The sequence below is a fragment of the Psittacula echo genome (genome assembly GCF_963264785.1).
Source record: "Psittacula echo genome assembly, chromosome: 2".
Lineage (NCBI taxonomy): Eukaryota > Metazoa > Chordata > Aves > Psittaciformes > Psittacidae > Psittacula > Psittacula echo.
Window position 1 is genome coordinate 60,944,286 of NC_137737.1, and position 27,262 is coordinate 60,971,547.

General features: G+C 46.1%; 2 protein-coding genes across 17 annotated transcripts; one reads left to right on the forward strand and one right to left on the reverse strand.

The window, feature by feature from the left end:
- Positions 1 to 359: 359 nt before the first annotated feature.
- Positions 360 to 12,334, reverse strand: LOC308217717 (ATP-binding cassette sub-family F member 2; the record flags this gene model as incomplete). 3 transcript variants are annotated; one of them, XM_080610976.1, is made up of 15 exons in its annotated part: positions 361 to 1,497; positions 2,833 to 3,036; positions 3,865 to 3,993; positions 4,432 to 4,494; positions 4,740 to 4,850; positions 5,090 to 5,179; positions 5,847 to 5,966; positions 6,075 to 6,170; positions 6,255 to 6,357; positions 6,977 to 7,072; positions 7,213 to 7,384; positions 7,710 to 7,892; positions 9,005 to 9,217; positions 11,290 to 11,458; positions 12,110 to 12,334. In XM_080610976.1, 15 exons carry the CDS (start codon positions 12,332 to 12,334, stop codon positions 1,360 to 1,362), a joined length of 2,112 nt encoding a protein of 703 aa, XP_080467102.1. In that variant the 3' UTR covers positions 361 to 1,359. The 3 variants fall into 3 exon arrangements, with proteins under 3 accessions (XP_080467101.1, XP_080467102.1, XP_080467100.1); XM_080610974.1 differs by having other exon boundaries at positions 11,709 to 12,227; XM_080610975.1 differs by lacking the exon at positions 4,432 to 4,494 and having other exon boundaries at positions 360 to 1,497; positions 11,709 to 12,227.
- Positions 12,034 to 27,121, forward strand: CHPF2 (chondroitin polymerizing factor 2; the record flags this gene model as incomplete). Of its 14 annotated transcripts, none has more annotated exons than XR_013956279.1 (7): positions 12,333 to 12,607; positions 14,016 to 14,580; positions 17,079 to 17,261; positions 17,547 to 18,599; positions 21,786 to 21,927; positions 22,786 to 25,925; positions 26,398 to 27,121. XR_013956279.1 is itself a non-coding variant. In XM_080610973.1 (4 exons), the coding sequence occupies 4 exons, from the start codon at positions 12,333 to 12,335 to the stop codon at positions 18,807 to 18,809; spliced, it is 2,286 nt and encodes a 761-aa protein (XP_080467099.1). In that variant the 3' UTR covers positions 18,810 to 26,049. The 14 variants fall into 14 exon arrangements, 1 of the variants encoding a protein (XP_080467099.1); XR_013956280.1 differs by having other exon boundaries at positions 21,786 to 21,844; XR_013956273.1 differs by having other exon boundaries at positions 17,547 to 24,798; positions 25,882 to 25,925; positions 26,410 to 27,121.
- Between the last annotated feature and the right edge of the window lie 141 nt (positions 27,122 to 27,262).

The following is a 27,262-nucleotide window of genomic DNA, read 5'->3' on the forward strand; positions in this document are numbered from 1 at the left end:
AATGCTTTACTCAAAAAGTCAGACCCACAGATGGTTGGCATCTGAGAAAGTACTACAAGAGAGTGAGTACAATTACTCCATATTTGTCCTATTCTTCAATTTGCCTGTTGACACATACTGGTGGAACAGGTTACCAGGCTACATGAGCCTCTCACATAAGCAGTACAGCCACTGCCCCATGTCAAAAGTAATTAAAATGACAGCTCACAATCATAAGAATTTTATAGGATTTGGAGTGTTATCTTTTTCTTTTGTATGCTTTATTTTAAAAAGAAATGAAAATGGTATTTTATTCAAGCTTCTATGGCAGAGGGTGAGGTCTGAAACTTTTCTAAAAATTTGCCATTAAGAACAAAAATAAACCAACTTTAGTCAATTAGTCTTGTTTAGTTATACCTGCAGGGAACAAATAACTACTTCATAGTGCAAAAATGCTAAATTATTGAGTCTTATTATTCGACCCATACAATTCAAGGTGAAGGAAAGAGCACACACCTAAGCCATTCTGTTGTAGACCACACACACACACACACTGGTAATTTATAGATCTAAATTCCGTTTCTAACAGCCAATCTTCAGAGTCCTTTGAAGGTTTATGGGTCAAGAAAGCACGTGTGGCTTGCTCCCCCTTCTGTCACAAACTGGAAAATACAGTGTTCACTGGATTATCAGAGTTATATCCAAGGTGTAAGGATCCTACTCACTGCTCTGTACCTCCAGAGCTCAGTACTAACCACTCCATAGATCCTATGAATTCTGGTCATAACTTTGGTAGTACCTTCACCCCAGAAGCCATGGCTCTACATTCTCACTTAAAACTCAGCACTAGCTGATTTGCCCCAGCATGCCCCAATAACTACTATGGCTCACAAGGCAAGACAAGAGTGTTCTTCCCTCTTTATTGACTGGTGGATTCTCAGGCAGATCTGTTAATTACACTGTTAAATAATAGTTAAAAACAAACCAAGGCCAGAGGAGTTTGACGTGAAGTATCTAAACTGAAGCAGAAATTGGGAAGGAAGAGGCAGGAGAAGCTGGGCTGGGGTCTCCACTTCTGTATCACTGCAGCTCAGGTACCCTAACTGCCACTGCCATGATCCGACATCATTAGATTCCAAGGCCCGGCTCAGATGGGACATCATCTAAATATGGAAACGGTTGCCCAAACGTAGCCAGATCAGGAGAGAAGAGATCTGTCCAGATACAGAGGTGCAAGGCAAGTCAAGGGGAAGCAGTATTGCAGCAATCCTAGAACACAGCCAGAGATAGCAGCAGAGTCCCATTCCAGTCGGCAGATGGGCGAGTCACATTGGCCACTGTCAGTCTCCACAGTGAGCACCTGATCGACTGCTCTAGAGCTCACATGTTGTGGGTCTTTTTGGTGAGCTGAGGATCCTCACCCACCAGCTTTGACTTGAGATGTTCCTTGTAGGAGAGGATGTCACCTTGCCACTTTGTGATTGTCTGCTTCTCACAGACCCAGATCTCCTGTGCAACCTGAAAGCAAGCACAGGACAGGTTTACAGTACAGCATTTAATAATTTTACCAAAGTTATAAAATTGTCAAAAATCTACTCTCTGAAGTCTGGTAAGAAAAGAGTTAGGGTTAGGGCTAGGGTTAGTGTTTCACACTTCACACTTCAATTACCAAAGAAAAATACCTGTAATGAAATATCTTACCTGGTGTTTTCTGCATATTTATACAAGATTCTAGAACTAAAAATCCTTGACCCCTCAACATTTCTTTTTTTTGTTCATGGACTAAGGAGGTGTCCTGGGTTCAGCAGTAGCAGTCATTTTTCTCCTTCTTAGTAGCTGGTGCAGTGCTGTGGTTTTGACTTTCAGCCTGGGAACAGCACTGATAACACCGATGGTTTTAGTTGCTGCTCAGTAACGTTTACTCTGACCAAGGACTTTGTGAGTCTCATGCTCTGCCAGGGAGCAGGGGAAGCCGGGAGGAAGCAGAGACAGGACACCTGACTCAAACTAGCCAAAGAGGTATTCCATGCCACAGCACGTCATGCCCACGATATAAACTGGGGGCAGTTACCCAGAAGGGTTAGATCACTGCTCGGGTCAGGCTGGGTATCAGCCGGCGGGTGGTGAGCAGTTGTATTCTCTTCCCTTGTTATTTCCCTTATTATTATTACTGGTGGTAGCAGTAGTGGTTTTGTGTTATACCTTAGTTACTGGACTGTTCTTATCTCAACCCGTGGGAGTTATAGTCTTTTGATTCTCCTCCCCATCCCTCCAGGAGCTGGGGGGGACGAAGGTGGGGGAGTGAGCGAGCGGCCGTGTGGCTGACTGGGCTTAAACCACGACAGGAGGAAAGCCTTTCCTGCTAAACTGGGCATTGAAGGAAATAAACAAAAAAAAAAGTAGTTCTTGAACTACTTGCATGTAACACACTGACAAATAAAATTACACCTGAACTTGCAGATAAAGCTATAGCTGATAAATCAGCACTTGATATTTGTGTGTACGTGGTGCAATTTCCTTTGCCTGTGCAGACTGAGCAATAAATTACTGTGCTAGAACTACTCCAGTATCATTTATGAACACCTAGTTAAGGCCTCTATAGTGTCATTGCCATTTAACTTATTCTTTACTTCTAGGGTTTTGTTGGGTTTTTTTTGTTTAATTTTGTTTTTCCAGTACCTAATGTGTTCCTAGGCTAGCTCAGAAACTATTTTACATGAACATAGCAAGGGAATCGTGTCCAGAGATTTTTTTCACTCACACATCTTCTTGGGATGAGTCCATTGAAAACGCCTAGTTTAATTACTTAGAATGTTAGAAAGGTGATTTGACAAAATTCACTACTTTTCTTACCTGTTGGATGAGTCTGAAGTCATGGCTGACAAGCATCATTCCTCCTTCAAAGTCATTAATAGCATCTGCCAGAGCATCTATTGTTTCTATGTCCAAGTGGTTGGTGGGCTCATCCAGGAAAAGCATGTGAGGATTCTGCCAGGCCAGCCACGCAAAGCACACACGACACTTCTGCCCATCAGAGAGGTTCCTAATGGGGCTCACCTGACAAACACAGACACTGTTTGCAGCTCTGCAGGGAAGCTTACACACTTCCACCCTGACCACAAGATACTCAGATCTCACTGTGTTTCTAGGAGCTACATGACACAAGAGGACAAAGTCTAGTCAGTCTTACACCTAGACTAAGCTTCTCTCACCAGCAAAACAAGGGAATTCCAGGGACTTCTGAGAAGTGCCCATCACAAAACCCAGCTTGTGGTAAAGGTTCCAAAGGGTAGTTGAGGCCTGACTAGTGTTCAGTGCATACTGACAGGACCATAAAACTACTCTCAACTTCTGGAGTGACAAATGGAGAACAAAGCAAAAATCAACGCTGAATTGCAGTGATGAGGACAACTCCTGTCCCACATGTGATGTACGATATACAGGAGCATGTCATGTTTAGACTTAGAGCGCCACTGGTGATCCTACCCTCTCTGTTTGAGCAAAGTGGTCCCCACTCCCAGCTGAAAATGTGTTCTAGCATTTCTGCCTGCTATTCATCTCAGCAATAAGAAACAAACTAGTTCAAGTTACAATTAAAATATGCTCAAGTCTAGGTCTATGCCACAACTTGTCTTCCCTTCACCCACATTTTGAGGAGGTCACCCATTCCAATCCACATATTGCTGCAATGCGAACAAAGTTCCTATGAGCCATGAGTTATTTTTTCCTCCAGTTTCAAAAGCTGAGATGGAAGAAACATTTTGATGCTGTGGTGTGCTATACTGCATACTGCACCACACTGTCAGACATCAATACAGCAACAGAAAATGCAGCAGCTTTACTTCCCTCATGAGCAAAAAGCAAACATTAACCACTCGTGCTCACCTGCTGTTTCCCTGTCAGACCATATCTGCCAATGATTTTCCTCATCTCCTCCTTCTCTTTGATCTCCGGGTAGCATTTCAGCATGTACTCCAGGGGTGAGAGGTCTAAATCCAACTGCTCTTGCAAGTGCTGACAGAAGAAGAAAAGTCAGCTTCAGGCTATGCAGGCCATCCACTTCATGGCCAAAAGTATTTCCCTCCCTTATAAGCCCTCTGTACCAGCTGAGCAGAACACATGAGCCAATAAACCACCTCACAGCATAGCCACTGTGCAAGTTATTATGAAAGGAATCGCCATTTCAGGAGCAGGAGTCCTGCTTCAGAATAGCAGGCTTGTTCACTACCAAGCACAAGGCAACCATCTCTCCCATAAAAGTCTAGAGGCTAAACAGAAACAACCACAGGAAGCCTCTAGAGCCCATTCAGCCAATGGAACAGCTCCTTCCCCCATCTCCAGGCACAGAAAGGCAGCAGTGGAAGAGGCCTAGAAATAGAGGGGCAAGATTCCTCATTCCTGACAGCTTTTTCCTCAGGAATTCATGTCCCTGGTGGCTGCTGTAGGAAATACCTGGTGGTATCTACCGATCTTCACATGTGAGTGCTTGCGGATCATCCCATCTGTGGGCAGCAGCTAGAAAAGGAAGATAGAAGCATTTCACTAGGAAATCCCTCCTTTGGCTGTATGCCAGAAGCATAGGATCCAGACATCTCCGCTGTGGTGCAGAGGAGGCAGCCTGCACAGATAATGCGAGATACTGCAATGATCTTAGAACTTCCAAGGCCTGACTGGGGTGCTCTGGCAAATAAATGCAGCTTCATTGAAGACTACCCCAAGAATCAAGGTCCAGAACAGAGTAAACAATGCAGGGAGCATACCTCTCCTGTGAGCAGTTTCAGCAGTGTTGACTTTCCAGCTCCATTGGGTCCAACAAGAGCTACACGGGTATCCAGGTCAATCCCAAACTCCAGGTTATTATAGATCCATGGCTGCAAACCACAAAAATCATGACACATATTATGCTTCTCCACTACTACCCAGAACCTCCATGTTCCACCTGTAATACTCTGTCCTCAGAAGACTTAGCATTCACGCTGCCAAGAAGTTTGATCCACTAGTCATTCATGTTGCAGCCTGATCAGAAAGCTTAGCCAAAAGCCTTACACTCCCAAACAAGGCAAGGATACAACAAATCTCCATACAACCCATGCATGCTCCTCATACTCACCCCATCCTTGGTGTATCTGAAGCTGACATTCTGCACCATGATGACAGGAGGAGGGATTTTCCCACAGGATGGGAAATAGAATGACAAAGTCTGTTAACACAGAATATCCACTTGTTAGAGACCCTGGAGCACAAGACAACCCAGTTATTCTGGTATAACTATGCGTCACTACAGGTATCACCTGCAGACCAAGCCACCAGACTGTGACTTTTTATGAGCCCCTCTAGCAACTCAGATTTATTCTGATTAGTTGCCTGCAAGCTCACCTACTGGATATGAGAGTCCCTATTTTTTTTCCACTTGAAGCAAATGTGGGCTTGTTCTCTTCAAACAAGTAGAAATTGCTCTGAGCATTTTCCCCATCTTCTCCAACCCTCATTCATTCATTTCTGATTTCTGTGTCTGCAAAATAGCTTTATTGATATGACAAATCCCCTTCTCTCCCTAGAAAATTCCTCCTCCTCTTCAGCATTACACTTTCTTCAGTACAGTCATCCTTGACATCAGGAAGGGTGTATCATTCTTGCTCCCAGTTATGCCAGCCATTCCCGCTCTCACAGAATCATAGAATGGTTTGGGCTGGAAGGGATCTTAATGTTCATCTAGTTCCAACTCTTCTGCCACAGGCAGGGACACCTTCCACTAGACTAGACTGCTCGAAGCCCCATCCAACTTGGCCTCAGCTAAACATCATTCTACTTATCTAGCCCATGTTTCCAATATTGATCTCCAGATGCAATCCCATGTCTCATCCTACCTTATCATTCACAACTCTCTCTGTCAAGCCAGCAGCCATCATTTTTTGAAGGGTCTTCTCCTTGCTCTGAGCCTGCCTGGCCAGCTTCGCACTACCATGACCAAATCGTGCAATGTAATTCTGCAACAAAACACGGGAGTTAGCTGAAAGACACAATAACACGGTTGAGGAGGTGCAGGAATGTCTACCTGCATGGGTATAAAGATTTTCATGCAGCTAGGCAGTTACCTTCATATGGGCAATCTGATCTTGCTCCCAGTGGAATCGCTTCATTTGATTTTCTTCTAGTTCCAAGCGCGTCTTTACGTACTGATCATAATTTCCCTAGAAAGAGACCATAGAACATAATACATGTCCAGAAAACAGCTCCTCTGTTTTTGCCAGTTGCACAGGGCACCGTTTACTGACCGTGTAGTACTTCAGTTTGCGGTTGTGCATGTGGATTATGTTGGTGCAGACACCATTCAAGAAGTCCTGGGAGTGGGATATCAGCACAAGGATCCGCTTGAACCTAGGGCACCATGTAACTTATTAATTTGAGATTAAGACAGGAAAACCAGTCTTGCTTGTTGGCCTTGATGGTGACAAAGGATTTACATGCACCAGATCTCTCTCGCCTACAATCGCATTTAGAATAAAAAGATAACAGCCTTGGAGATGCTGTGAGAAATTTGGAGTAAAGCAGCTACAACCAGCTGCAGTATGCAACTACTACAAACATCCTCCACTGTGTTAAAACACTCCTCACCATAAGAAAGCCCTCGCACATGTTCGAAAAGAGACAAGAGCTGGCTACCTATCTGGTAGATGACTAGTGCTACTGATGCAACTGACTCCACTGGCACCACACCTCTAAGAAGTTTCAGCCTCTGCTGCTTACTTTCATGTTGGTACAGACTATCATCTATCAGGCACACTATGACTTGCTCTGCTCCAAATCCATAAAATCTGTATCGAGAACCCTTCCGCAGATAAATGTAGCAACAAGCATAGAAAGGTGTCCCTGGTATTTCAATAATTACGTAGCCACAAGAACTATAGACGGTTATTATAGTAGCGCTTGCTCATGTGCAGACAAGATGTTCCAGCAGAAAAGCACAACATGAAGCAGCAAACTCCTTCATGCTTACGTTTTCAGCTCTTCCTCCAACCACACACAGGCATCTAGGTCAAGGTGGTTTGTGGGCTCATCTAGCAGCAGCATGAAAGGCCGAATGAAGAGGGCTCTGAAAAGAGAGGGGAGATGTGTGTAGGGTAAATGCAGGTAACCCAAAGCCTCTCATCTCAGAGTTCTGAGAACTGTGTATATGGCTCTGCAGAGCCAGGAGCAAGCAGGCAATCTCCCAGGAGGCAGCATAACACTCACCTAGCAAGAGCCACCCTCATTCGCCAGCCACCACTAAAGTCCTTCAGCTTCTTCCGCTGCATGGCTGGGCTGAACCCCAAACCATGAAGGATACGTGAGGCTCGTGCTTCTGCCTTGTCAGCATCCAGCTCCTCCAGACGTTCATATAACTCCAAGAGTTTCTCACACTCCGCTGAAAGAGAGCCTGCCTGTCAGCACTTCTACCAATAAAGGGCTCTCAGCTGCACCTCTATACAGCTAGGAAAGCTCTTAGTCCATCTGCTTTACTACTATTCAGCCCCTTCCATTCCTAAGCCTGAGACACTTCTTAAGAAGCTGCACAGATTAATTTCATTCAAAGAAGTGCAATCCCACAGGACTTTTCAACTAGTACAGGGCAGCTGGGGGAAACAGGTATTGTGACATGTAAAAACTCTGCCACGGAACCCAAATAAAACCTCTCCTTCGGTGGGGAGGGAAATGAAGGAAACGTCCCTTGGGACTCGAAGAAGCTTTACCATCTTCATGAGCCAGACGTTCTGCTTCTCGTTCTAACATGGCCCTCTCTGTATCTACCTCCATCACACACTGTAGAGGGGTCTTGTCACTGGGAGGCATCTCTCGGGTCAGGTGATAGATGTCAATATGCTCCGGGATGGGCACTTCTCGTTTTCCAATAGCTGACAAAAGCATGGATTTCCCTGTGTGCAAACAGATACTTGGCAATTAATTGTTGGATTATATATATATACATATTTATTATTATTATTATAATATATATATTATATAACTGGGTTATAATGTCAGAGAAACAAACGAGATGCGGCCAGATCCCACTGATTGCCTCCCTTTCCAACTCCAAAAAACCCTTGAGAATTTCTTGCCCAAGAGGCCAGAAGAAGTGGAGACACAGCAGAGCTTACTCCCTCGCTGCAACAGGCTGCCTTCCCAGAAAAAGCTCACCACCCCAAGGACAGCACTGAGACATGAAGACGCTCTTTGGAAACCACTGCAGTTCAGCCCTTGCCTGGGTTTAAGGAACTTTATCTCTGATGTATTTTTCCTGCTGTCTAGCTAGGCCTGACATCTGTTACTAGGACTCTAGAATCTAAAGACCTCTAACATAGAGGAAAATAAGATACTCATCACTGGAGAGCCTAGGGACTTTTCTGAAAGTTAAACCAGCTGGTCACTCTTACTAGCTCTTCTTCAATTACTCCTATATTCTATACTATACTGTATTACTCCTATATTCAATTACTCCTATATTCTTGGGTGGCATGGTTTAGTGTGAGGTGTCCCTGCCCATGGCAGGGGGGTTGGAACTTGATGATCCTAAGGTCCTTTCCAACCCTAACTATTCTATGATTCTATGATATTCTGCATCTCTCCATGTAGAGCATTGCTTTCTCCAGGGGATAGTACAGCTGCTTTCCCATTAAGGCCAAATCATACACTCATACTATGCAAGTTCCTTGACCAATAGCATCAGCACTGGGTTTACTGACACTACCAAACAAATCCTGCACACAGAAATCAGACAGATTCACGAAGCCCAGACATCTCACCCAGCTCTCCACAGAAACAAGTTCAAATACACAGTCCAAAGCCAGAATGTAACCTCACACTTCCACCAGCATCCTAGCAATTCCTCTTCCTGGGTGGGGAGATGGGAGAATGGAAACTGCCATGTCCCAGCCATGACTGCCTAACTGACTGCTTTCTTGTTTCCAGCATTTATGACCAGCTTCTCAACAGTTTGGCGTCTTCCCCAAGCTCCAAAAAGCCCATGGCACTGTGCCCCACAGCTTACCAATCCCATTGAGTCCAATAAGGCCGTAGCGCCTCCCGGAGTTCAGCTCGAGTTTCGTATCGCTGAGCAGCTCCTGGCCGTGGAAGGTCAGCGAGAGGTTAATGATGTGCACATCAGTACTGTTGGGATGGGAGGCCAGCACTCCTGTCACAGCACGGGCAGCGGCTTTCTTTAATTCAAAATCCTCCAGTTCCTTTGTAAGAGCATCCACCTCTATATGCAGAGACAGACAAGAAGTGTTACTGATTTACCAGCACAAGGGAAGCCACAAGCCTCTGTATCAATAGGCCCAGGATCACAAAAAGAATTCTCATGCCCCCATTTCTACAGAAATGTTGAGGAGGCTCAGATGCAATGACACTCAGCTTTTCAGCTTGGCCGATGGATATATATGATACAACAGGAACTTCCACCTGCTCTCCAAATAAAATATGACCAATAGAACTAAATGAGCAGCCAGAACAGCCAGCCTGTTATCCAAATAACAGGACTGGGACTAACCCCCACTGCTGGAAGGACTGGGGTGGGAAAAGAACTTACAAAGTATTGCTTTGCAAGCTTAAGGAAAGAGCTGGCCAAAAGAAAACTTGGATAGGAAATAAATGAAGAGAAAGCTGAGAGGACAAAAAAAGCAGCAGCACTGGAACAGGTCCTACCATTTTTTTTTTAGAAGCTAGTATGTCAATATGCATGCCCCCCTCTTCCTTTCCTTCTACAGTATACCAATCTTTCTTTTTCATCAGTTGCTGCCCTGAGTTACAGACCGATTTCCATTCCCTGGTGAGACACTGCCATTTGAAGAAGGGCACTGAGGATCTCAGCAATACCTGCTCAGAGATGAGACCTGGGGTCCATACAGTTTGTATTGAAGCCAGTGAAGAAGAGCACCCTGGCTGTTAGCATCCAGCACTTCTGGCAAAACCACTCACTCAACAAAATCGCTATTATCAAGTGCCTTAACCAAGGAGGAGTAGAACTGCTAGCCGCAATGATGCAGGACCTTCTCTGAAAGCACGGGCAGTGCAGGCAGACCATAAGAAGCAAACCAGATGAGCACACCACAGTCCTTGACTGCCAACCTCTGCTCTTCAGCAGCCGGACCCATTAGCTCCTGCCCTGCTTGCTCTGACGGGTGCCGCCGGCCGTAACCCCTCACCGGGGCGGTGGACAGGAGGGCCACGCCGCTGCTTCCCAGCCCCACCAATAGGAAGGCAGTATGCAGATGAGCCGCGACGGCCGTCGGTATTGGCCGGCTCGGTCCGGGAGAGCACGAGTCTCCGCCCGCAGCCGGCGGCCCCGGGATCGGGCCGGAGTCGCGCCAGACATCGGCTAAGTCTGGCCCGTGATCCGGGCCTGCCAGCACCAGTGCTCTGGAGTGTGTCTGGGGACCACGGGGGCGGTCGGCAAGGAAAGGGGCCCTCGGGAGTGCACTGGGTCTGCGTCGCACGCCATGCCTCCTGAAACAACGCACCGTGAGCTGAGCCCGAGAAAAGCCAGTGCACCCAACAGCCTGCCGGTTACCGAATGGGCTAAGTACGGCCAGAAAATAAACTCCGTGTAAGCTTTTCCTTGGCTGTTTCCTTTACGGAGGCCAGTATCTCTTTGTTGACAAAGTCCCTTTCATTAAGGTAGTCAGGTTCTTAAGTTTCTCCGAACCAGGTACGTTCCAGAGAAAGGGATGAATAAAAGGATCATAGCAGTATCAGTAAGAACAGTGAGAATTCAGACACTACAGTGGTTCCTGCCACAAGAAAAAAAACAACAACAAAAAAAGCCCCAAAGCCAAACACCACCACCCCCCCCCAAAAAAAAAACCCACAACAAAAAAAAAACAAAACACTCCAAACTAAACTAACAAACCCCACAAAACCAAAGCCAAACAGCTCTCGGCATCAAGTACGAGAAATCGGGACAGTGTCTCCACGAGAAGGAAGAAAGAGACACCATCAGCACCCTCTACCTTTACTCTGCCAGCCTCAAGCAAGGGCCGGGAAACCCTTCACTGCGCAGTTCATAGAGAGCCACCAGCAACTGCCGTAGATGTCCCGCCGGCTCAAGGAGAGCGCAGCCAAGACCGTCGGCCGCCGCCGCTGCTCCAGCACAGGCAGCAGCCCGCGCCCGTGGGATATTTCGTCTGGAAAGGAGCCGATACTTCAGTACGCTGAGCCCTGGGCACAACCGCATGCGTCCGGCCAGACGCTGCTTTGCTGACCCTAATGGGGCGGGGGGCCCGTGGGGGGCACCCGGAGCAGTGGGACTACCGTTACGGAGGGGCCGTCTCTCACCTGGCAGCGACGTTCCGTTGGCCTCCGGGGGCCGGACCTCCTGCGGCTCCGTCCCAGCATCGCCGTTCTCCTCTGCTGCGCGGCGTGGCCGCTGCCGGGCCTTGGCCGCTTCCTTCTTCTTGGCCGCCTTCTTCTTGGCCAGGTCCGAGGGCATGGCGCGGCGGAGGGGCTGCGGCGGAGGTGCGACAGGCGCCGTTAGGCCGCTCCGGCCCGCACCGGGTCGCCCCGCCCCCGTTCCCCGCCCCGGCTCGGAGCACGCGGCGCTGCCGGGCCTGACCGCTGGCTGCCGGCCCGGCCGCTGGGCTGCCCTCGCCTCGCCACGCTGCCTAATCCAACCCAACACAACCCGGCCCGGCCAGACCCACTCCTCCTTCCCACCCCTCGACCCCAACCGCCGCGCCGCGTGACCCGGCCCGCACCGGCTGGTCCGCGCTTTCCTTCTGTCGCAACAGGACAGCTGCTACCGCGTGCGCACGCCCCGCCCACCCCCGGAACAGGGGCCTATCGGAGCGCGGAGCGTCACCCGCGCCGGGCGCACCGCAGCTGCTCTGGGAAGCGGAGTCCGCGCTCCCCCCGTCCGCCGAGCAGGGACACAGCTCGCCACAGGCCCCCGCGCACTGCGCCTCCCGGCGTGCACCGTCCCTGGCCCCGCCCCCGGCGCACCCCGCGCCTGCCAGCGGGTGACGTACCCACGCTGGGAGGGGTCTCACCATAGAGGTGAGGGTACTACGGAGAGCGTAAAGGGGAAGCGGAAGCGCGTGCGGATTGCGATGAGGCGGCTGAGGTGGCAGCGGTGGCAGAGCGGTCGGGTGGGACTCACTGCTTTACTCCGCACTCCCGGCACGGAGACACCGTCCGCCGCCGGCCTGCAGGTGAGGGAGCCTCGGTGCCGCTGACCCGTGCTGCCTGAACGCCTCGCGCCGGAGATGTCGTGCGGCCGCCCCCTTCCCGAGAGCTGGAGCAGCACCGTGAGCCTGCTCAGGTCGTAGTGGGCCTGCGACCTCTGTCGCCCGGATCGAATCGCTCCGCGGCTGGGCGCCGCCATGCGCCTGGCTGCGCTGCTAGCCGCGTTGCGGCCCGTGCTGCCGCTCGTTCTGGGCCTCTCCCTCGGCTGCAGCCTGAGCCTTCTGCGCGCTTCCTGGAGCCAGAGTGGTGTTGAGGACCAGTGCCTGGGGGGGGTTGGCCGTCCTGGGCCGCTCGCTGGCGGAGCCCTTCCGGAGGTTGCAGATGGAAGGCTGGGCCCGGGCCATGAGGACTTCAGGCCTAGGATTGTTCCATACTACAGAGACCCCAACAAGCCTTATAAAAAAGTGCTCAGGTAAAATTTGTTCTTCTGGCCAGGCTTTCCTGCAAAGAGAATTATCGCATATGAGTGGTACTGAGGGTTCTAAACCTTCCAGTGAGTTAACAGGTTCAAGGTGGAGCATGCTATTTAAAGTACCTTATGTAGTAACAGCTTGATGGAACAAGGCAACAACTGAGATGGTTTCCTGAGAGGTGAAAAAGAAGGGTTTAAGAAGCTATTAAAGTAATAAGTGCACCCAAGAAGATAATTTCTTTTTTCATTGCCCATGTCTAATAGAACATGTTAAATTATTCTCCAAAACTTTTTAAACCAACCTTTTAATTAGGAGAATGTTGAGCAGTTAATGATAACATGTAACTTGCAAGTGGTTAGCTCTGTACCTTTTGTTAGTTTTAATTATACTAGCAGTTTTCTAGTTTGCATAAATTATTTGAGAATGTACTTTCCTTGAAGGAAGCAAGTGTTTTTACAAAATATGGTTTTTACTAGTACGTTGTCTCTTAAAGCTCTATTTCTAGGCTTAACTGTTTCACCACTTATCAGTGGTGAGTCTATCGACTCCAGCATAAAGACTTATCCTAAATTTTGCAAACATCATGAAGTTCAACAAACAAATTGCAAGGTCCTGCACCTGAGTCAGGGCAAACCCTGTAACAGCTACAGGTTGGGCAGAGAAGTGATACAGAGCAGCCCTGCAGAGAAGCACTTGGGGGTGTTGGTCAGTGATAAGTTCACCATGACCCATTAGTATGCACTTGCAGCCCAGAAACCAACCATGTCCTAGGCCACATCAAAAGAAGTGTGACCAGCAAGTTGAAGGTTGATCCTTCCCCTCTGCTCTCATGAGGCCCCACTTGGAGTATGATGTACAGTTCTGGTGTCCTCAACATAAGGACATGGAGCTGTTTGGGCAAGTCCAGAGGAGGCTGCGAGGATGATAAGAGTGCTGGAGCACCTCCTGTATGAAGACGGGCTGAGAAAATTGGGGGTGTTCAGCCTGGAGAAGAGAAGGCTGTGTGGAGACCTCATAGCAGCCTTCCAGTATCTGAATGGGACCTACAGGGTTGCTGGAGAGGGACTCTTCATAAGGGACTGTTGTGATAGGACAAGGAGTAATGTGCTCAAACTGGAGCATAGGAGATTCAGGTCAGATACAAGAGAAATTATTTACTGTAAGAGTGGTGAGGCATTGAAAAAGGATGCCCAAGGAAGCTGTGAATGCTCCATCCCTGGAATTGTTCAAGGCCAGGCTGGATGAGGCTTGGGGCAGCCTGTTCTAGTGGGAGGCATCCCTGCCTATTGCAGAGGTATTGGAACTAGATGATCTTAAGGTCCTTTCCAACCCAAACCGTTCTCTGATTCTATAAGTCTATTTTTGCCATGCAGCTGTTTGCCATGTAGGTGTGTCCTTCCATTACAGAACTCGCTACATCCAGACAGAATTGGGATTCCATGAAAGACTGTTTGTGGCTGTGCTGACATCCAAGGCTACCCTGAATACATTGGCAGTGGCAGTGAACAAGACAGTAGCCCATCACTTCTCTCGCCTGCTGTACTTCACGGGGTTGCGCAGTGCCAAGGTGCCCCATGGCATGGTGCTGGTGGCCCATGGGGATGAGCGTCCCATTTGGCTCATGTATGAGACCATGAACTATATCCATCAGCATTTTGGTTCTGACTATGACTGGTTCTACATCATGCAGGATGACACCTATGCCCAGGCTGAACAGGTCAAGGCTCTGGTGACACACCTAAGTATTAACCAAGATGTCTACCTGGGACGAGCAGAGGAGTTTATCGGGGGGGATGAGCAGGCCCGCTATTGTCATGGTGGCTTTGGCTACCTGATCTCCCGCAGCCTGCTGCTTAAGCTTCATCCGCACCTGGATAGCTGTCGCAATGAGATCCTTAGTGTGCGGCCAGATGAGTGGCTGGGACGGTGCATCATTGATTTCCTTGGCATCACCTGTGTTTCCCAGCTCCAGGTACTACCTCTCTTCTTGGGGCTTTGTGTTAGCTAAGCCTGACAGAACCCATGTCTTACTAGTTCCCCCCTGCATAGCAAAGGGGCCTTTCCTGAAGCCTTTGATATGAGTTAGGGGAAGAAAGGACTGCGTGGTATGGCAGCACTGGGGAGAAACCCATAATCAAAGCTGAGATGTTGTGGGAGAGACAGCATGTACAGTAATTTTCAGCCTACTAGCAGATGTTAATCCCCAGGTTTTTTGGAGGTCAGATAAAGGGCACATTGGTACCAAGAAGCAAGTGGGCATATAATAATAATATAATGTAATAATATAATAATAATAAGGCAAGTCAAGGAAGAGGGCCAGGAGACCTGCGTGGCTAAATAAGGAACTGCTGGGTATGCTCAAGTGGAAGAGGAGAGTTTATAGGTCATGGAAGGAGGGGCTGGCCACTCGGGAGGAATATAAGGCTGCTGCTAGAGGATGTAGGAAGGCAGCTAGGATGGCTAAGGCCTCCTTAGAATTAAATCTGGCCAGAGGGGTCAAGGACAACAGAAAGAGCTTTTTCAAATACATAGCTGATAAAACTAACACCAGAGGCAAGGTTGGCCCACTGGTGAATGGGATGGGTGCCCTGGTGACAGAAGATACTGAGATGGCAGAGTTATTGAATGCCTTCTTTGTCTCAGTCTACTCTGCCGGAGGCAGTCCTGAAGAGCCCTGTACTCCTGAGACCTCAGATGAAGTCAGGTCACTGGAGCGGTTTGCCTTAGTCGATGAGGAATGGGTTAGGGACCAGTTGAGCAATCTGGACATCCATAAATCCATGGGTCCAGATGGGATGCACCCGCGGGTGCTGAGGGAACTGGCGGAAGTCATTGCTAGACCACTCTCCATCATCTTTACCAAGTCTTGGGAAACGGGAGAGGTGCCTGAGGACTGGAGGAAAGCAAATGTCACTCCAGTCTTCAAAAAGGGCAAGAAGGAGGACCCGGGTAACTATAGACCGGTCAGCCTCACCTCCATCCCTGGGAAAGTGATGGAACACCTTATCCTTGATGCCATCTTAAGGCATGTCAAGGATAAGAGGGTTATGAGGGGCAGTCAACATGGCTTTACCAAGGGGAAGTCATGCTTGACCAACCTCATAGCCTTTTATGAGGAAATAACATTGTGGATGGATGATGGCAGAGTGGTGGATGTGGTCTACCTTGACTTCAGCAAAGCATTTGACACAGTCTCCCACAGCATCCTCATAGCTAAATTGAGGAAGTGTGGTCTGGATGATCAGGTAGTGAGGTGGACTGCAAACTGGCTGAAGGAGAGAAGCCAGAGAGTTGTAGTCTATGGGGCGGAGTCCAGTTGGAGGCCTGTATTTAGTGAAGTGCCTCAAGGGTCAGTATTGGGACCAGTATTATTTAATATATTCATCAATGATTTAGATGAGGGAATTGAGTGTACTGTCAGCAAGTTTGCTGATGACACTAAGCTGGGAGGAGTGGCTGACACGCCAGAAGGCTGTGCTGCCATCCAGCGGGACCTGGACAGGCTGGAGAGTTGGGCAGGGAGAAACTTGATGAAATATAACAAGGGGAAGTGTAGAGTCCTGCATCTGGGCAGGAACAACCCCAGGTTCCAATATAGGTTGGGAAACGACCTGTTAGAGAGCAGTGTAGGGGAGAGGGACCTGGGGGTCCTAGTGGATGGCAGGATGACCATGAGCCAACACTGTGCCCTTGTGGCCAAGAAGGCCAATGGCATCCTGGGGTGTATTAGAAGGGGGGTGGTCAGTAGGTCGAGAGAGGTCCTCCTTCCCCTCTACTCTGCCCTGGTGAGACCGCATCTGGAATATTGTGTCCAGTTCTGGGCCCCTCAGTTCAAGAAGGACAGGGACCTGCTGGAGAGAGTCCAGCACAGGGCGACAAAGATGATTAAGGGAGTGGAGCATCTCCCTTATGAGGAAAGGCTGAGGGAGCTGGGTCTCTATAGTTTGGAGAAGAGGAGACTGCGGGGGGACCTTATTAGTGTATATAAATATATAAAGGGGGAGTGTCACGAGGATGGAGCCAGGCTCTTCTCAATGGCTAACAATGATAAGACAAGGGGTAGTGGGTATAAACTGGAACACAAGAGGTTCCACTTAAACTTGAGAGGAAACTTCTTCTCAGTGAGGGTGACAGAACACTGGAACAGGCTGCCCAGGGAGGTTGTGGAGTCTCCTTCTCTGGAGACATTCAAAACCCGCCCGGACACATTCCTGTGTAACCTTATCTAGGTGTTCCTGCTCTGGCAGGGGGATTGGACTAGATGATCTTTTGAGGTCCCTTCCAATCTCTAACATACTGTGATACTGTGATATAGTGTGGGGGGTGAGGGGAGATGACAACTCTGACATTTTTGTCTCTGGGTGCTGCAGTCAGCATTGAAAGAGGGGCAGATGCATGTCTGGGGTGAGGGAATGCTTCTCTGTGAACTTGAGTTCCATGCCACTCTTTTCTGGCTCTTGTCCACTTCAGGGCCAGAATTACCACACCTATGAACTAGCCAAAAATACTGAGCCAGAGAAGGAGGAAGAAGAGGAGTTCCAAGCAGCTCTTGCTGTGCACCCTGTTTCTGACATGACCTTGATGTACCGGCTGCACAAGCACTTCAGTAGGATCCAGCTTGATCGAGCCTACCAGGAGATCCAGGACCTCCAGGTAAGTGGTGAGGGATATCTGCAGACTCCTTCACCAGACAGATCTCCTTTTCTTTCAACACAGTGAAGGAAGAATATCGCTTCTGGTTGCAGGTGTGACTTCTCAGCCACACACAGGATATAGTCCTGTGTCTCAGAAATAGCACTTCTGACACCATGTTATTCAAAACTACTGGTGTGATACTACCAAGATACAGTTCTAGGTGGTGAGGCAGGCCTGGGTGGGAGATGGAATGGACCTCTTTGAGAGTGGTTAGGGATCAGTATGTGTTCTCTCTTTGCACAGATGCAGATCAGGAACCTGACATCATTGACCCCTGCAGATGAGGTGGGCTTGACTTGGCCTGTGGGCATTAATGCCCCATTTCTTCCAAAGTCACGTTTTGAGGTAATCAGCTGGGACTACTTCACTGAGCAGCACCTCTTCTCCTGTCCTGATGGCTCCCCCAAGTGTGAGCTCTTGGGAGCCAGCAAAGCAGATGTCAGTGAAATCATCGAGTCTGCACTCGAGCAACTTAACAGTCGCTACCAGCCTCTGCTCCGCTTCAGCAAGCGGCAGTTGCTGAATGGTTATCGGCGCTTTGACCCTACACGGGGCATGGAATATACTCTGGACCTACTGCTGGAGGCAGTGACCCAAAAGGGCCACAGTCATGTTCTGGCCAAACGAGTGAGCTTGGTGCGACCGTTGAGCAAGGTGGAAATTATTCCCATGCCATATGTGACAGAGGCCACACGAGTGCAACTGGTGCTTCCTTTGACAGTGCAGGACCTGGATTTTGTGGCAAACTTCCTGGATATGTTTGCTATGAACGCACTGGACACACATGATAATGCCTTGCTGACTTTGCTTTTCATCTACCATCCCTATGATGCCCAGCGTGTCAGTCAGGTGGATGTTTTTGCTGGAGTCAAAGCCATGGTAGGAGAGCTGGAGAAACGCTATGCAGAAGTTAAAATCCCCTGGATTAGTGTTAAAACTGAGGTGCCATCGCAAGTGAAACTCATGGATATAGTCTCAAAGAAGCACCCTGTGGATACACTGTTCTTCTTGGCCAGTGTCTGGACAGAAATCAACATGGAGTTCCTGAACCGCTGCCGCATGAATACTATCAGCAATTGGCAGGTCTTTTTCCCAGTGCACTTCCAAGAGTTCAACCCTGCGTTGGTGTACCGTGGTGAGCAGACTGCTTCCTCCACCACTGACTTCCTGAGGGATGGACATTTTGACAGACACTCCTTTGCTGAGGCCTGCTTTTATAATTCTGACTACATGACAGCACGTACAAAGCTAGCAGCTGATATCTTGGACCGAGATGAGGTGCTGGAAAGCATGGAGGTATTTGATGTCTTCCTACACTATTCTGGTCTGCACTTATTCAGGGCTGTGGAGCCAGGGTTAGTGCAGAAATATGCACTGAGGAGCTGCAATCCCCGGCTTAGCGAGGAGTTATACCACCGCTGTGTGCTTAGTAACTTGGAAGGACTTGCATCCCGCTCACATTTAGCCATGGCCCTCTTTGAGCAGGAGCAGGCCAACAGCACTTGAGAGACTAGAAACATCAAGAACTTCTCAGCACCTTAACACTTGGCACTTTCCATCCCCTTCCCAGTCTTACTATGGGTGAAGGGCATGTGATGTCCAGGGAGGAGAAGAGAGGAGGGCTTTCCCAGCCCTGCTCTGAGACACAGGCCTGGGCTCCAGGGAGAGGCTGTTTCTCTGAGGGTTTTGTGTTGTTTTCTTTTTTTTTTTTTTTTTTTTTATGGGTTTGGAATAAATAAGTTTCTTTCCAGGCAGACTCACATGGTTACTTATAACCTTTATAGTGTCTGGGATGAGGGAGTAAAACAAGCTGTAGAGTTGACCTTACTTTAAACCACACAATTCTGCTGAGCAGTGCAGAGACAGTGAATATGAGCTATGTACTGGAACAGCGTTATCTCTGCTATGCTGTTTTCAGTGCTTTTGTAGTATGCTCGTGTGTGTTTGTATCTTCATGTTTTCATTTTTCAGGGAGGCATAAACATAGTTTGTCTAGTTTACTGCTGGACAAAGCTATTCAATGCACTTTCACTTTGCTGTTTGGCTTTTTCACAACTGCAGAACATTCATTTTGTTGCATCATCTGGAAAGGTGAAGGAACAGAAAACTCCCTTTGTGCACTAAGCTTGCCTTAGTTGGACTGAGCGCTGTGGTTGCAGTGTGCTCTAGAAGGCAACCAGGAACTGTCTGAAGTTCTGCAGAGAAAGCAAAATATTATCCCTGAAAATAACAGATACATTACTTCCTATCACAGGTGCCGTGGCTAGCAGATTTAATAGTTCTGCTTCAGTCTGATTACCTGCTGAGTCCTGCACCTATTAAAGTGGTGAGCCTGTGCAACTGTTCTAAGAGACAGAAAATTCTTTGGTGATGCCATATCTTTTTTTGTATTCATGGCTCTACACATCTTCAATACACACTTTTGGGACCTGGTCGTTTCCTTTGGGTACAAACACCTTGCCACGTGCATCTTAGCAGAAGCAGGCAACTGTTTGCTTATTCTCAGGGGCTGTTATTCCAAATCCACATCTGTATTTTCATTAATGTAATTATTAAATGGATGAAAAGCTCTCTTTTAATGAACAGGTATGGATTTTCAGTATGCTTCTGCAGAAACAGGTTCTTAGCCAAATGTCACTTGTTACATTTGATTATTTGAGGAAAAGCTTGGTAAAAGTTTGTAGATAACAAATGTTAACCAGGTGTGAGAAAATGAGGACAAGTCTTATACAGAATTATTTGGACATAAGATGTACTTATTCATAAAAAAAGTAACTGCAAAATCATTTATCTGTCAATTAAGCAAACAGGTCATGGTTTAGATTTCCCTATTCCATATCACAGAGAAGGGACCTCTCAAATTCATATAATTCAGTCCCACCCCTGCACAAAGGGTCAGCTAGAGCCGGTTGCTCAGGCCTGTGTCTGGTTGCATTTTAAATATCTTGCTCTCCTGGCAATCTGTTCCAGTGTGTAGTAACTTTTAGAGCCAAAAAGTTCTGTCCTATGTTTAACTGGAGTTTCTTGTGTTTCAGTTTGTGCCCATTGCCTTGCTATGTCACTGAATACCACTGATAAGCATCTGTTTCTGTCTTCCTTATCTCTCCTGTTGATGATTTACATATATGGATAAGAATCACACTGAGCCTTTTCTGTAGGCTGAACAATCCCAGCTCTCACAGCCTCACCTGTTAGGACAGACATTCCAATTACTTAGCCATCTTCACACCCCTTCACTGAACTTGCTCCAGTATGTCTGTGTCTGTCTTGTACTGGGGAGCCCAGAACTGGACATAGCACTCCAGGTGCCTCTCACCAAGGCTGAGTAGAGGAGATGGATTACTGCCCTTGACCTGCTGGCAATGCTCCTTCTAATGCAGGCCAGGATGCTGTGGGCCTTTGCTCAAAGGGAATGCTGCTGGCTTACATTTAACTTGTTACCATCAGGACCCCACCTGTATCTTTACTGCCAAGCTTTCAGCTTTCCAGCTGCTTCTTTGCAGCCAGTATTGCAGAAATCAAAGGTCGAAGCCCTAATGTGAACTTGTGAATTTCAGTGTGATAAGACAGCAAGTGTGACTAACCCCATTCATGGCTGCATAAGCACTGTTTAAGGAAAGAGATTGTATTTGCTATACTCATGATGAGTATGAGGTGGAGGTCTGGTGTCAGGATCAAAAGAGAATCTGCAAGATTAAAAAAGCTTCAAAAGAAGTATTCAAAATCTAAATTGTTGCTTAAAAATGAGTAGAAATCTCAGATTGGTTTATTAAATAATACTGTCTTGGTTACATTTACATAGGAAGAAGTCAGGTCTCTGCAGAACATCTTACTGAGATGCATGCTTGTTGCTATGCAAACCTTCAAAGAGTGAGAACAAGAGAAGCTTTTTCTTGTTATGAGTGGTTGTTTTGCATGAGGAGGTGCTGATCTGTTATGATCCCAGTAGTGAAAGGCCCTCAGATTGTGTAAGGTATTATTTAAAATATGATGTATTAGAGTTAACACTATAAAAAGAGAATAGTGTAGATAATCTTGCATCCTTCAGATGCGGGGAACCCGAAGTGGTGTAGCACTGAATGGACCTCTGGTCCACACACAGCACACCATGCAAACTCTGTCTGCAGAGTAGGTTCTCCCTTTTTGGCTACTAGAGTTATTACAGGATTAGAAGAAAACAACTATTCATCATTTCTACTGTCAGACAGAAAGGGTGTCTGCATGATAATTTCTTGTCTCACTTTTAGAGAAAGGCAAAGCCACACAGGTGGCATAATTGCCAGTATGGACTGAGAGAGAGAGCTGCCTGTGGGTGCTTCTGTTTCAACAAGGTGGCAGAGGTTATCCTGCAGACAAGGAATTTGTGTGGCAAACACAGGCCGGAATGTCACACTGTGCGAGTAGCACAGCCCAAGCCTTGCACACTCAGGTGAACTGTGATGTGGGTCACCAACTCCCTGATGTACTGTGACTGTTTTCCAGGATCACTACAATAGCAGGGATGGACAGTCTAAGAAACCCCACTGCTGGTTGCCTTGATGGTATGTTTGTCTTCCTGAACACAAAAAAGATTCTGGTGCATGAAATGCCTTATGGTGCCAGAGAAGATGCATAGCTTGTAAATGTAAGTTTCAATATGGTGTAATATCCAAGGAGAATTCCCTGAATTATTGTCCACACACTTGGAAGGACTACAGATAGGCACTGGATGCTGTAGGGAACTATGTAAGCAAAGCAAGCAGTCTGATAGGATGCATGGGGGTAAAACAGTTCTCATGCAAAAGAATAAGCATTGGAAAAGATGCAGTAAGTTAACTGTCAGGAGCTCTCTGGTGATGAAACAGAGCTGTAGGGGAGGTAGCAGTTGGGGATATCTGTAAAGTAAAATAAGCTGCTACAAAGAAGGTCTTAAAATGACAAAGGCAAGCTAGAATTATTAGTGAGTCCTTACTAGAGAAGAAAGAGAATAATGGGAAACAGGATAGTGAGATTTGATTTACTGTCATTTAAACAAAGCAAAGATGTAAACCAAAAAAATTGGAATGTATTGTTTTTTGGTAAATCACTGCCCTTGCCAGTACGTATGAGACAATGCAATACTACACAGAACCTGAAACTCTTAAGAGCAGCTAATATCTTGGGGGAAAACTGAGGGAAGCTGGAAGCTGGTTTTTTGAATTTGTTTTGTATTTTAAATCCATCTCTGAGGGAAGGGAAAGGCAGGAAATACTGCCAGCAAACTGCTGAGTCCATAAACTAAAGATTCATGTTAAGTTCTGATCAGAACTCTGCATTCCAAGGTGAGATTAGGATATACAACAGGAACAATTGTGTCTTACAGGCAGACAGGTTACCTGTCACAGTTATGCTCTAGCTGGAATAGCCTGGGGATAGTAAATTAGAAATGCAGTAAGGCAAGTGCTATTGAATTAACTGATCTAGTGCTACACCAAACAAGAAAAATGTTTATCTCTTTTTACAGATACCTAACATTACACTATAAACAACTGAAACTGGAAATGCTGACAAGAAATTTAGTGTAGTTGGCATTACTGCATAACTCATACTTGTCAAGATGGTTGTACAGCAAGTAAGACTTAAGCCTTTGAAGTTACATCTTGAGTTAAAGGTGATCAGACAGCTGTTACAGACTTGAAAATCCGTTTGATTTAATGCAGTGCTTTAACTATTAAATAGGAAGTTATGCAGCAGCAAACAAGTCATGTGAGTTAAGAACTCAAATAAGAGGCAATTGTTGGATTTGGGCACTTCTGCTTAAGTCCTAAGGGGACAGTTCTCCAGTCAGTGTTGTTTGACACTTAATTGATGATTTGGAAACAAATGTAAGATCTCTACTGATAAAATCTGCAGATGATGTAAAAAATGAGTACTGCAAAAAACAGTCATAAAGATAGGATAACAATGGGGAAAACACTGTAAGGCTCTTTGGGTAGATTTTGTCTTAAAGCAATCAAGGGCAAATTTACATGCTTGGGGAAAATGAAGGCATGTAACTCCTCCAAAGAGGACTGTACCAAAAAAACCCCAAAACCCAACCTGAAACAGTTAAGTCTGGAAAGAAATTGACTGTATTAGTGTGCAGGCAGCTTAATTTGTTTAGGAACCACTACTTGAGACACTAAAATACAGAGCTATCCCAGCCATGTAAAGTTTGCAGTTTAAGACACGATAACAGATCTATACAGGTGGACAGTTTGGGGGAAACAGATGCTGTTTGTGTGAGACAGTTTTGTTGTGGTTTTTTTAAGGCTTGAAGGGAACAGAGGGAAAAAAAAGAGAATAGAGAACAAGTTCACAAAATTTGTCTGAAGATTGGAAGAAATATTTTGCAATGAGAGATGCAGAACTTCTGTAGCGATAAGAAAAAGGGTAATGGCTTTAAACGAAAAGGTAAATTCAGACTAGATACAAGGAAGCCATTTTTTACAATAAGGGTGGTGACACCCTTGAACAGGTTGCTCAGAGAGGTGGTAGATGCCCCATTCCTGGAAACATTCAAGGTGAGACTGGATGGGACTCTGGGCAACCTGATCTAGTTGAAGATACCCCTGCTTGTTGCAGGGTATTTGGACTAGATGACCTTTAAAGGTCCCCTCCAACCCAAACCTTTCTATGATTGTAGGATTCTATGAACTCTAATTACTAAGAAGGTTGTGAAGTGGTCTGATTAGAGTATTGATATAGTACATTGACTGAGTAAAAATGCTGGAAAAAGGGTTTTGGTTGTCTAGGGGTAAGGCACAATAACAACACCACCAAAGCTAACAGCTTTAAGCTGCAACAGATAATTCCAAGTGAAAGTAAGCATATGCTTTTAGTGATGAAAATTATTAGCAAGTGAAATTACAGAGTGGTAGCTTTTCCAGTATGTTACAATTTACTCAGCTTGTGCAACAGATTTCACTGGAGGCCAGTGTGAAGTTACTTGTCATATGTAAGCAAGCAGAATGAATGGCCCTTCATGGCCTTAAATGTCATGAATGTGAATATATAGTGGATGAAAGCTGCAAAAGAGAAATCTGTCAAAGGCTATTAAACACAAAGCCAACACCTCTGTCACCGTGTCTGAATCACAAATCACTGTGAGCTAGGAAAGCATCCAGGGAGGTATCACTGTATGTTTACCCTTTTTGTGTGATCTTTTCTAGGCATTCACTGTTGGCCACTGTCAGGTAAATAAGTCAGGTGTACTTAGGATCTTACTCTGTACCACCATTATTGTGGCATTATCTGCAAAAAAGGACCAGATCTTTTTCAAGGATACACTTTAGTTCAGCCAGAAATGATAAACTATGTGAGGACCATGGGGTTCATGAACTACAGTGGGGTCATGGATTGGCCAGGAAGACAAATTACCACAATTGTCATCTTTGACCCTGTGGAACTGAGAAATGCATACCCTCAGTAGGTGTCTATTGTGCCTCCAGCTGTGCTCTCTTGTGCCTCCAAATGTGCTTACCCTGTCATGCTCCAGGTGAGTGTACTTTTGTGTGTACTTCACTTTCTTTGGGCTCCACATCCTTGGGTATGTTTCTTCTTTGTCTTCAGTTGTAGTACGGGTATGTGGGATGGGTAGCTTGCTCCATTGGATTTCCTAGACAAGTTACTTATCCTGTTGGAATAATCTTTGCGGATCCCAGAGAAAAATGTACAGAACGTGTTACAAACAGAGGAAGCTTTTGTCCCAGCTGCATTTTTAACTTCAAGAAACAGACTCACTATCTTCTCACCTACAAAGGAGCTGCTGCTCTATCCCTAACTAAAAGGTATACTTAAAAAAACTAAACAAACACAAAACCCCAAACAAAATGCAGATGTTGTAAACTCAGATATTGTATCTGATCATGGTATCCACCAATCTTCTCCAAGACTGGAATATAAATGATGCGACTCCTGTGTGAGGGGGATGTGCAGCCTATCTCATTTGGGCAACCTGCATGCGGTGGTTTCCCCCTTCTCCCTTGGCAGTGCTAAGCAGCTTGGTTGTGTCTGTGCAGTCCCTAGGATGGCTGCGCTTATCTCAGCCACAGCTGACAGGAAACTGAATTTTGTCCCTCCAAAGTGGTTCACAGCCAATTGCTAAGCACTTTGGAGAGTGCAAGACAATCCCTTGCAGATGCTCTAGTCTGTTCCACAGAGAAGTTTTTGATTTGCTGGTTGCCAGATCAGATGACCAGACACAGAGTATGATATAATCTCAACAGGTTCACATTTCCCCAGAAAAAGCAAGGGATTCTTGCTCAGCAGACTCCTCCATTCTTAACTCCAGCTTGAAGACTTATGAGAAACTTGTTCTCTTCTACCTGGTCCTAAGCATTTCCTTGTCACACATCCATCACAAAGCATATGTTACAGTGCTGCAGAATGGGTGGGGTGCAGGCTGATAACCTTCATCTCCTGTTATGAGTCCTAGCCTGAGATGCTACAGATGCTTTCTGGCAACACTATCTCAGGGCTTGCCCCTCACAAGTCACCTTAGCCAAGACAGTCACCCTCTTCCATTCCTCTTTCAGATTGTCTTTCCTAGCACATTATTTTCTAAACATGCATGCTAAAGCATTTCTTCTAGGATGCTCGAAGGTGGCAGTTTCTGGATTACAGGTAACACAAAAACCTCATTTTCCATTTACAATAGTGTTTTTCTAGTGCAAGTAGATGTGAAGAAAAGCTTGCAAATGCAACACACATGAAAAATGCAGGCTGAAAAAGCTGAAATAATGTAAATATATAGCATAATAAATAAATTATTATTAAATAATATAATATTATTATATTATTTAATTATACAATTATATATTATATATAATAGTATAATATATAATATAATATAATATAATAATATATTAATATAATATTATAATATATTAATATAATAATATATTATAATAATATAATATAATAATATAATATATAATTATACAAAATAAATAAAAATATATAAATAAATATATAAATAAATATAAATATATAAATATAATATAAATATAAAATAATATAAATATATATAATATATAGCCCCCATTTAAAAATACCCAGTGAGACATAAATCTATCTACCTCATAACCTTTACAAGATTTTACTTCAGCTTTTAGATTTACATCCTTTTGGAACACTTGGGAAATAGCAGAATTGCTTGGCTTCTGCTCACAGAATCACAGAATCAGCTAGGTTGGAAAAGACATTCAAGATCATCAAGTCCAGCCGTTGCCCCAGGATTGCCAAGTCCAGCACTAAACCATGTCACTGAGGGCCTCGTCTAGAGATTCTGAACTCTTCCAGGGACGATGGTTCCAGCACTTCCCTGGGCAGCTTATTACAATGCCTGACTACCGTTTCAGGAATAATTTTCCATAATATCGAATCTAAACCTCCTTTGGAGCACTTGACATTGTTTCCTTTTGTCCTATCACTTGTTACTTGGGAGAAGAGATCACCCACTGCCTCAGTACAACCTCCTTTTAGGTAGTTGTAGAGAGCAATAAGATGCCCCTGAGCTTTCTCCAGACTAAACAATGCCAGCTCTCTCCACTGCTCCTTATAAGACTTGTGCTTATCTGATACCCCTTTTCAACTGAATTGTTTTCTTTGACTGCTTTCTCACAACTCAGCATCACTCAGTTATTCGCTTTCAGCACTCATCCTCTACAACCCCCCATCCTTGTCTCTCATTGTTTGCAGTGCTCCTTCAACTTAGGTCAGACTCTCTTCAGTGCTTCTTCAAGTTATTATTTGAAAGTGTACTTCATAAATATCTTCCATTGGATATTCATGAAATATATTTCTCATTACAACGGTCACAGCACAACAAACCCACCGTCCGCCGAACCCTGCATCCTCATCCTCCCAGGAGCTTCTATCTCCTTAAGGGAAAGGTATGCAAAAGAACATGCAAACACAGAATAGTAACTCTGGGTATAGGCCAGGTTTGAATTTGAAAT